At 44.4% G+C, this 11,097-nt stretch overlaps 1 protein-coding gene across 2 annotated transcripts; it reads left to right on the top strand.

Moving 5' to 3' along the window:
• The first annotated feature begins 15 nt into the window (after positions 1-15).
• Positions 16-7,688, top strand: MPST (mercaptopyruvate sulfurtransferase). 2 transcript variants are annotated; one of them, XM_060245510.1, is made up of 3 exons: positions 16-119; positions 4,387-5,009; positions 7,016-7,688. In XM_060245510.1, the coding sequence occupies exons 1-3, from the start codon at positions 103-105 to the stop codon at positions 7,312-7,314; spliced, it is 939 nt and encodes a 312-aa protein (XP_060101493.1). In that variant the 5' UTR covers positions 16-102; the 3' UTR covers positions 7,315-7,688. The 2 variants fall into 2 exon arrangements, with proteins under 2 accessions (XP_060101493.1, XP_060101494.1); XM_060245511.1 differs by lacking the exon at positions 16-119 and adding an exon at positions 2,095-2,155.
• The last annotated feature ends 3,409 nt before the right edge of the window (positions 7,689-11,097 follow it).

Genomic DNA, 11,097 nt, shown 5'->3' with positions numbered 1-11,097 from the left:
AAAGACTCTCCAAATAGTTTCTTCCAAAACTCCTGTATCTTTCCCCCTCACCTCCCTACCTCTCAAGGACAGCTGTTGGAAGACGTGCTGTTACAAGACTAAATGTTTCGGGCTCCACAGTAAGTGCTGACGCGCCAGTAACATGATTGGCTCCTCCACAGTGGGGTGAATGGGAACCTGAAAGTGGAAACTGCAAGATGAGCCCCAGGAAGGCTAAGAATGTGGGGTCAAACAGAGTGAAGAGTCCCAAGCAACCACAGGAGGAAAAGTTATAAGAGGAGACAGGATATCACCCTGGTAACTTCAGAACCTATTCTGATTTGCTACAAGGTCACCCCAGAGTCGGAAATGACTGGTGCTTGTCCAGGGGACTACCTTTTTACAAGGCTTTCGAAGTACTTCATGGGGTACTGCCAATGCATGGACATTGCTTATGTCATTCGTTTCTGTAAAGGTCTGCTAAGTGCTGTGCAGGCCCTGACAACATCTTATTAGTTCCAGTTTACGGCAACATCTTCCCTGTCTCTGCTTCCAAATTACATGTCCATACAAATGAGGTAATATTAGCATCCTAAGAGATTAGGATACATTCTTAAGTAACTACAGTGAAATAGTGGCTCCTCATACAACTTTTCCTCCTCTAAGGTAACTCCTCTGTGCATGTATATGTGGGCATGTGTGTGCATGCGTGTAGTGTGTATGGAGAAGTGTAGATTTTTAATATCTGTAAAAAATTCAGGACAGTTTTATTACATTGTTTATTGCATATGTTACACTGTTTTACTGCATTTTTAAATGTAATCCACTTTAGTCTGCCTTTCTCACTGAAACTATAAATGAAGTAAATAAATGAAACACCCACAAAAAAAATCTAATAGTAAACTGGCTGCCCTCTGTGAAGATAATGGAAGCTGAAAAAATGGGCTTCAGAAAAGGCTGAGGGCTTTGCAAAATCAGGAACTCTGAATTGTCTCCTCCTTCCCACAGTTCCTTACAGGCCCAAGCATATGTATGTATACATATTTTTCAAAGCAATCTACAGTCAAAATGAAGCCAAGATAACATCACAGTCAAAACCAGGGGATGCTGCCCAGCACTAGAGTTTGCTGGAGCTCTTGTTTGAACCAAGAACACAAAAACCCACTGTGTCTTCACCCACTCTATGGAGTTATGAAACTGTGATCTGTAGATTCGCTTTCAGCACCCTACTATACAGTAATATTAAAGGACTCACCCAAAGTCACAGAGGAAATCTGTGGCAGAGCAAAGAATGGAATCTATGCACCTGTGGCTTTAACTAGTAGAAGGCAACTATTGGAGTAGTAGCCTTTGTCCTCTGCCCTCTCAAAAGCAGCTTTGTCCCACAGCCTCCCCCCCCCCCCCGCTCTACTCCGTCCTCTGGATATCCCATTCTTCTTAATTCTTACCGTTGAAGGCATGAAGACGCCATCAGTGGGGCTGTTTCGCCTTTTCTTTAGCTCAACTGATGCGCTTTCCGCAATTTGTGCGCAAAGTCAGGGGTTTTTAAGAGAGGGGGTTGAATGGGGAGAAAGGAGGATTTGATTTTTAATTTCTTTAAGTCATAACTAGAGTCTCAGACCGTTCAGGGCACAGCCAGAAAAGCTGCATTTTACCGAAGGTGACGACTAGAGCCATAACTTTGACTCCTGTGTCGATGGTGACGCGCGATAGCGCAAACTGTTCCTTTCCTCTTAGACCTAACAGCCCCGCCTGGCTCTTGTAGGTTCAGCACACGAAGGAAGGGGAGCAAGGCACTCCTGCATTCTCAAAAGAGATGTTCAGGGGAGAAGACAAACGCCCACTCTCCGCCCCCTTAGCTCAAGATACCAAAAAAAAAAAAAAGGAAGTTGGTTCTATGACTGCAAAGTGAAAGTGGTCTGGAAGCTTCACTAAAGTCCGGGAGTTTGTGTTTTTGCCTCCCCTCCTGTATTGCCGCAAGTTGGTTTGCCCCGGCGAGCCCGTCTGCCACTGGCTGAGGAAGTGGGATGGGACGCGGGGCTCCTCCCCGGACTTCACGGAAGGGGTGGCCGGGTGGACGAATGTTAATAGAAGTGGAAGAAACTGGCCTGTGATTCCCAGCAGCTTTGCGCGCCACTGTCGGTACAGAAGGCAGGGACGTTCGGCGGGCGCACAGGTACCCCGCGGGAGGAGCCCGACGAGACTTCTTAGAGCCGGGTTTCGTGGAAGCTTCAGGGGGAGGGAGGGGTTTACATGCCTTCAGGGGTCTTCCGATCCCGCTAGAAATTCTTCTGGCCGAGATATGCAGGCAACCTAAACTTTGGCGAACGCTACTGTTCAATCTACTGAGCGTGCAAGTTGGGGAGAAGAACACGAGTGACACGCGCCCATTGCACAGGCATTCGCCCGGTCTAGAAGCTGTAGCCAGGATTTCATGCTTGGTGGGGCCCACAGCAGGATTTGTTGTTTGAGGTGGCCAGTGAGCCACCTGCTTTGGTGGCCCTGGGCTCTCAGCGCTGTAAACTGCATTGAGTTCCACAAGCTAACCCCCCCCCCCCTTCGCCTGGGCAGTCACAGCAGCTCTGCTCCCCCACCCCTTTCTTAAGTGCCCCTCAGAGAAACAGAGACCTCTTGACTCTCCCCCCTTTGCTCTGCAAGCTGTATTAGGGAAGGGGAGAGGGGGAAAGTGTCATGATTAAGTTGGGCCTCAGCTGTGAGAATGCTGAGGCTGCACCACTGCAGAATGTAAGTGGAAGAGCACATTGTAAAATGCTTTTTTATTTAACAACCTTTCTGTAAATAGAAAGCCAGCCTTTCTTCCGGGTGTAATGGTTTTATTATGGCAGGAAGCATTTTATGCCCAGGACCCCACTTGAAGTAGTACAGTAGTCCTTTCTAGTGCCTGAGCTCTTTTGTCACTTCATTCCAAAGCAGTTGTCCTGCATGTGTGACTCAAGCAACAAAACTGAACATAGCAGAGCATGTGCAGAGGGCATTTCTGATGGTGTAGTCATCAGAACTATATTCCGTTTATCTGAGTATAGGGGAAAAGAGCTTCCTGGTCAAAGGAACATTTTCAAACAGGCCCAAAGCCTAAGATTAAACAACTTGATTGGTCAGTCAGATGAATGGATAAGAACGTGTCCCAGAACATTAAAAAAAAACCCCACGAGAACATAGCTTTAATGAAGTTCATAGTTGTCAAACACCACTTTAGAAGAGACATCCTCCTTTCGTATACCAGAAGTGCTTTTTCCAGGGTTGGCTCCAGAGTGTGGCGAGATTGAGCATTTTCTGGGGTTCTGAGAGAAGCAAAGGAATCAGTACTACAGCAGAAACACATTTCCTCCCTTTTCAGAGAGTAGGCAAGAAGGTCAAAGAGGCAACGGGAAAGCAGTTTTCTGTTTTGCACGTCCCACTTGTTCCAAGTGAAAGGGACCATTGTGGGTGGCCTTGTGCAAGACGTTGGGGCCAGTACTGACTTTTCCAGAAATATTGTCTGCTGCAATATTTATGCGCATAATCTGGAAGGGGATGAAAGTATTCATTGTGCAAACTGATGCAGGTTAAAACTCATACATTTTCAACTTTAAAAAAATCTGGTTCCTCTTTAGAACATCATCACTTTTGGAACCAAATGTGACTTCTCACTGGTGGAGAAAGGCAGCCTTGTGTAAACTGTTCCCTGTCTTTCAGGCATTTTTTAAAATGTCGGGTTAGAACTGATAGAAGGAAGTACTTCTTCACCCAAAGGATAATTAACACATGGGATTCACTGCCACAGGTGGCGGCGGCTGCAAGCATAGACAGCTTCAAGAGGGGATTAGATAAACATATGGAGCAGAGGTCCATCAGTGGCTATTAGCCACAGCGTATTGTTGGAACTCTGTCTGGGGCAGTGATGCTCAGTATTCTTGGTGCTTGGGAGGGGGGGCACAGTGGGAGGACTTCTAGTGTCCTGGCCCACTGATGGACTTCCTGATGGCACCTGGGTTTTTTTTCGCCACTGTGTGACATAGAGTGTTGGACTGGATGGGTCATTGGCCTGATCCAACATGGCTTCCCTTATGTTCTTATGTACTGGAGAGAGGGGCTAGCTAAACAGTTTATTCCCCTTTTCTTGGTGTGACAACCTAAAAAAATCAGAGATTCTTCCAATTCAAGCCATTCCTGTTCAGATTTCTAAGTATATTTACTGTGCACAAGCAACAGTGTAATGTAACATGGGAATACAATGGCGTAGTGGTCAGTTATTGTCAGGTATAATATCTTAACTATGGGCTGGTTCACACATGCATATCCATTGATCGCTCATTGGGTAACCCCCAAATATGTGAATTTGCTCTTGGGAGAAAAAAACCCAGAGTCCTTATTGCTAGGTAACATTAAACTTCTGTTCTTGGTTAGATCTAAATCTGGACAGGACACAAGCGCTATGTCTCAACAGTTTCTCTACCGGGCTTTGGTGTCAGCGAAGTGGGTCTCTGAAGCGATCAAATCTTCTCAAACTGGGTTGGCTGTACAGGTCCTGGATGCATCCTGGTACCTCCCAAAAATGAAGCGCAACCCTCGGAGTGAATTTGAGGAGCGCCACATCCCTGGAGCCACCTTCTTTGACATTGACCAGTGCAGTGATCGCACTTCGCCGTATGATCACATGCTACCCAGCGCAGGGGATTTTGCAGAGTACGTGGGCAAGCTGGGTGTAGGCAGCAATTCCCATGTCGTGGTGTATGATGCAAGCGACCAGGGGTTGTTCTCTGCCCCTCGTGTCTGGTGGATGTTCCGAGCTTTTGGGCATGATGCTGTGTCTCTCTTGGATGGCGGGCTGAAGAACTGGATGCGGGAGGGATTTCCGGTGACCTCCGAGAAGAGCAGACCTGTGCCTGCAGAATTCCATGCCAATCTGGACAAATCGTTAGTCAAGACTCATGAGGACATTAAGGATAACATTGAATCATGCTGCTTACAGGTTGTGGATGCGCGGTCAGCGGGCCGGTTCCAAGGGACAGAGGAAGAGCCCCGGGAAGGTAATGCATCTGTTGACCTCCAGAGCAGAAGGATTATGTTTCTTTAGCAATGGCTTTCTTAGGTTCTTGGTTTGCAAACAAGACTCAGTTTCATACGTAAGATTTGAATCCTGATTATAGTCCCACAGATAGTATTTCAGGTACCTTGCACCCCCATTTAAATCAAGGCCATTAAATCAATGGTTTAAAATCCTCAAGGAAAGAGATCTATTTAAACCATTTTTCCCATTTTGAAATTCATATATGTTTTCTAAACAAACACATGTACTAACTGGTTGCTATAACAATTCAAATACATCTGTTTGCAACTAAATGGATTCTTCTATGGGCATAACCCCAAACCCTTGGAAACCTGAATGCCTTTCATATGGTCTGCTTAGAGAGGAAATACAAAGAATTCTACCTGTGCAAAGATACTAAATATGATCACTTACGGAAGACCAAGGTTGCAATTCTAATCACACTCCTTTGGAAGTAAGTCGCTGTGAACAAAATAGGACTTACTCCCAAGCAAAAATAATTAGAAGAAGCTGTGGATGTCCAGAAGCTAGGGTTGCTTGAAAAAACTGTGTTTCTCGGTTAACTGGAAAGTAAATTAGAGTCATAAATATCTGTTGCAGAGGTCAAGTCACTGATAAAAAGTAGATCGCCTATATGCCCCCTATGGATGACTGTGCTAATATACAGCATGGTACATCCTGGATCTTATTGCTTGGGATGCCTTGCTAGTCCCTGGATGCCTTAGGAACAGAGTACAGTACATACAGTACATGATACTGTAACAGAAAACACGAATCTTGTGACACCTTATAGATTAAGAAATTTGTATTCTAGCATAAACTTTTATGGATTCACTTAAAGTCAGTCATCACTTGTCAGATGCATGTACAAAGCTATGAAAGAACAGGGTGGGATGGGATTATGTAAATTTACAAGCAAGAACAGAGTGGGATGCGATTATGTAACTGGTGATAATGCAGTTTCCCTTGTTTTGCTTAACCTGCTTAACCTTCATAATGGCTAAGTCATCTCAGGTCCTTGATAGGTCCTTGAGAAATCCACACTGATGGATGAACTCTAATTCAGCAGCTTGTGTAAAGGTGCCACAAGATTCATCTTTATTTTGTTACAACAGATATGATGTGGCAGGCAAGAAGATATTACCCATCAAGCATCTTATTTAAATAGGAATCTCAGCGACTTCTCTTTGGAACCATTTTCATTCAGCCAATTCAAGTCCTTCCTGTAATCTGAATGGGTTCTGTCATGGAAAAAAAATTGCCACTTAATGTGCTGTTTCTGTGAAGTAGGCCTTAAAGCTTAGAAGCTAAGCAGGGATGGCCCCAGCTAGTATTTGAATGTGAGATCTCTAAGGAATATCAGTGGCATGACTTGGAGGCAGGTAATGGCAAGCCACCTCTGAATGTCTCTTGCCTTGAAAACCCTACGAGGTTGCCATAAATCAGCTGTGAGTTGACAGCGCTTTGCACCATCAAAGCACCAGGGAAACCAAGCCAGGATGCAGATGGTGGATTGTTGGTATTAGTAGTAGTAGTAGTAGTTGTTGTTTATTACAGTCTTTAGACCAGCAAACAGTTCAAACAGGCATAAAATACAATAGTAATACAATGGTAAAAATTTTGAAAACTTTTGAGGTGCAGTTCCTGTAATTTGAGAATTAATGCACAAAATTTAGCAACGTCACATGTGATCTTAGAATTCTTATCAGATAAAAACCAGTGAAGCCTTACTTTATTTGTGTTTTTGTGGCCAGGAATCATATCAAGTAATGGGGTGATAATTCCATGATGAACCTCTCTGTAGAGTGGACAGCTGAAGTACATGTGCTCTACAGACTCCCCTAGGGTATAAGAGCATAACCTTTCTGGGTAGGGGATTTTACTGTACCTACCCTCAATAACCGCAGAAGGGAGGGTTGTTGGTATTGCTACATCCTGAACTCTAGTTCATATTGTTCCTCTTTCTCTTTCTTCTTGTCCCCTCAGGAATTGAACCTGGCCACATCCCTGGTTCAGTGAACATCCCATTCACTGAATTCCTTACTGAGGATGGCATGGAGAAGAGTCCAGAAGACATCCACAGTTTATTTCAGGAGAAGAAAGTGGATCTCAAGAAACCCCTTGTGGCCACTTGTGGCTCTGGAGTCACTGCTTGCCATGTGGCACTAGGGGCATATCTTTGTGGCAAGCCTGATGTGGCCATTTATGATGGAGCTTGGGTGGAGTGGTTCATGCGGGCACTGCCGGAACACATCATCTCAGAGAGAAAATGGAAGAGCCTGTGAGGGGCAGCCTCCTGCCGTGATGGGGGCAGAAAGGTTGCCTGGTAATAAGTGTCAGAAAATATTATTGCTGTCCAGTGAAGTGTCTTTGACAGTGAATCTGCTGACATGGGGGGTATAGTCCTCTGCATTTCTTCTTTGCTGGGCATAAGTAATGTCTTTTTTTCCTCTCTACAGCAGATTATTGTTGGGTTGGGGGAAGTGCACTGGGTCACAGTATGGTGTACAAAATTTCAGATTGAACATAGGATTAAGAGGTCCAGCCACATTGGGTATACATCGGGGCAGGGTTGGGGATGAGATTAATCTTGCACTTGGTCAAGTTGTGCCTGTCTTCTTGACATCGTAATAACAATATCTTCCTCCAAAAACTGAAATCAGGTTTCTGCTCATTTTAGTTGATCAGACTTTGAAGCATATTGTCATGATGCTGCATGCTGTAGACCACAGCTTAAGTTACACAGTTTTGTGCTGCTCCACATAAACTGAACTATCAGAATGATGCAGTACCATCCTATACATATATACACTCTGAGCAGATGTACTGAGAGCCAATGTGGTGTAATGGTTTAAAAGCATGGGACAAGGGTACGGGAGACTTGCGCCAAAGAAGCTTGCTGGGTGACCTTGGGCTAGTCACACACTCTCAGCCTAGCCTAGCTCACAGATTTGTTGTGAGGGTAAAATGGAGGAGAGGAGAATGACGTAAGCTGTTTTGGGTCCCCATTGGGGAGAAAGGTGGGATGTAAATAAAACATTTAAAGCTTGTTGAAGGTAATAGGCTTAGAATGGTGTAAATCTGCTCAGGCTGCACTGATATTTGTCACACCCAGGTCAGCGTGTGAAGTTGCAGAGTCCAAGAACAGCTGCAACAAAGGCTGCATTTCAGCTAGCAAGAGAGGGACAAGGCAGGAGCCCAAGACAGGGAGTGAGTGTGGCATAGGGATGCCAGCAGTGGGCTGGGAATTCCCAGGAGCATTTAGATGGGAGGAGACTTCTTGGAAGTTACTTCCTGTTTCAGAAATGGGAAATAAGATTATGACTCTAGGATTTTTCAGAAGTCTCTATGGTTTTACAGGCACAGGGTGCATCACTGGGAGGTCCCCTGCCATTACTGGGTAAGCGCTAACCCTAGAGCGGCAGGAGAAATAAAAGGCCAGACCAGGACAGAAGAAAGACAGCTAGCTGGTAAGGCCCAGGGTTTCCTGAAGATAAGCGAGGTGATAAATTATGCCACAGATGAGAACCTTTGCAGTCCCCATGATGTCTACTGGCTATTGGAAAGGCCAGTAAATGATGAAAAGCTCACATGGAGAAGTTACCCTGGTCCTCATGGCTTGACAGCATCTCACTGAGTTGGGCTGGGAGAAACCGTGCAAGCTTTAAAGCTTCACAGAACTCTTAGGTCTTATCAAGGCCAGAGTGGGAATACATTTCCTGACCCTTTCTTGGACAAATTTTGAGATAATTTTGGCATTAATTTTATTAAAATTGTATATATGTATCACCTTTCTTTCATTCCAAAGCAGTTTCGTGATAAAACTAATCAGTTACAAAACAAATTACAAGTATCATAAAAATCAGAACTATCATGAAAATAATACTTTCATCCATATCACAAGGGATTAAAAAGCCTTAGATCAGGGGTGGCCAATGGTAACTCTCCAGATGTTTTTTGCCTACAACTCCCATCAACCCCAGCCATTGGCCATGCTGGCTGGGGCTGATGGGAGTTGTAGGTAAAAAATATCTGGAGAGCTACCGTTGGCCACCCCCGCCTTAGATTACAGATCAGCTGCCCTGTTCACCAGTCCCAGGCTAAATAAAAATGAACTGCAGATCCTGTGACACATCAAGATCACTGTGGCACTTCCTCAGATGGAGGGTTCCAAGGAAAAGGGCCCAACACCAGAAAAAGCCTCGATTGTTGCAACTGCTCTTCTTACCTGGTGGAACAAGCTTTGTAAACCTGATCTCAGTTGGCACATCAGCATAGCTGGAAGAAACAATCCCCCAGGTACACTGTCACAGGTGTTTAATGGCTTTAATGTTTTAAACCAGTATCTTGAATTAAATCTAGAAACAACCAACCAGTATATTAATGAGTGCAATGCATATTGTATATGGGCTGCTTTCTGTCACCAGATAACAAAGAGGCAGCAGTCCAGTTGTCTGCAAAAGTAGCCCTGTATAGCCGCATTGCACTAGTCAACCCTTAAAGTTCCAGCTGCATGGGTGAACAAAGGCACCAGCCATCTCTAATGTTTCTTAAAAGCTATGAGCTATCTTTAATAGGCAGTGCTGGATGTGGGTGTCATTTGGTAGGGGTTAATGCGCTCCCACTCCATGCCCAAATTGAGGGGGCGGCAGGATAGGAATTTGTCACTGTGGTCACATACACAAAATAATGCACTTTCAATCCACTTTCAAACTGGATTTTACTGTGTGAACTGGCAAAATCCAGTTGAAAAGTGGGTTGAAAGTGCATTATTTAGTGTGTGTGATCACAGCCTGTGTGTATTTAAGTGGCCTCCATTTCTTGTCTAAACTGGGGGTGGGGTGGGCTATTTTTAAACAATAATGATGTGTGCATGAGGGAGACCTAAACTCTGTCTCATCTCATGCCTTTTAGCTTTTGTTTTCCCAGTGCAATTAATATCCAGGATCTAAGCTGGACAGGAAGCATTATGGTGCCACATGGGAAGATGCAGATGGGGCAGGGGAGGAGCAGGGTTTAGCACTCCTCACTTATGCTTTGTTTTATTTAAAACAGGTCTCTCTTTATAGGCAAATAGCAGACTTACATAAATACTTTGGCCCCTCCCCCCAATTGATTATATATTATTGTGCACAAATGTTTGCCCGCTTGGATTGCCAGGAAATTTGCTGTTCTTATTCTGTATGCAAGAATTTTTTAACTGGCATGTTGAAACAGGAGCACTTTCTCCTACCTGCCTGAGGTTTGACAGAGAGAAAAGCTCGGGTGGGTGGGTTCAGTCCCTGAGAATTTCATCCAGGTGTATGGGAATGAGTTGCATCTGGAAACATTTCCCAATGAAATGGAAGACAATTAAAAAAATGAATGTGTAATGGCAAAATAAACCATGCCTTGAAAACTAAAGCCAAAATTTTAGCACACACTCCTAACTGAGCAAATTCATCCCAGGTTAATCCTCAAGAGAAATTTGAGTGCATGACAACAGAATGGTGTGTGTGTTTTCTAGAGCCTGTGTTGCAACATTTATCATGGAAGGACCAGGAAGAAACTTCAACATTGTTAACAACTAGGTCTGTTTATTCTTTTGTTTCCAAAAGCACTAAACTAAACTACCAGTGCCCAGCTGCTGACTACCAGAGTGGAGATTTGTTAGCATTTGGGGAACTTTAGACAGAGCATACATTTGTGGTCACTAATCCTTGAAGCACATGAGTTTCCCAGTTTTTGTAACTGACCTAGCCAATTCCTTCCTGCTTTAGGAATCAGCAGTTCACTTCTGTGTTCTTTTGTCCTGCAAATAACCTTAAAATTAAAGACATGAGTCTATGTCATTTTATAGCAATTGTGAAAGTGATGTTACAGCATTGTCATGAAGGGCTAGCAGTGGACTGGTCTATCTACCACAGTCCCAAAGGGGTTAACTGTCTCTTTGTTGGTGCTGTCAGCATTGCTGGAAAGACATCTGGAATCAAAAAGGAAAGCAAACAAAAACTCCTATAAAACCTTAACAAGTCCATTGACTCGCTTTCTGGGGGCCTGCATGGGGGTGCATATTTGTCCTGCAGTTT

The sequence above is a fragment of the Heteronotia binoei genome, chromosome 8 (genome assembly GCF_032191835.1).
Source record: "Heteronotia binoei isolate CCM8104 ecotype False Entrance Well chromosome 8, APGP_CSIRO_Hbin_v1, whole genome shotgun sequence".
Taxonomy (NCBI): Eukaryota; Metazoa; Chordata; class Lepidosauria; order Squamata; family Gekkonidae; genus Heteronotia; species Heteronotia binoei.
Note: the sequence above shows the minus strand (reverse complement) of the source record. Positions and strands in the feature narration are given on the sequence as shown.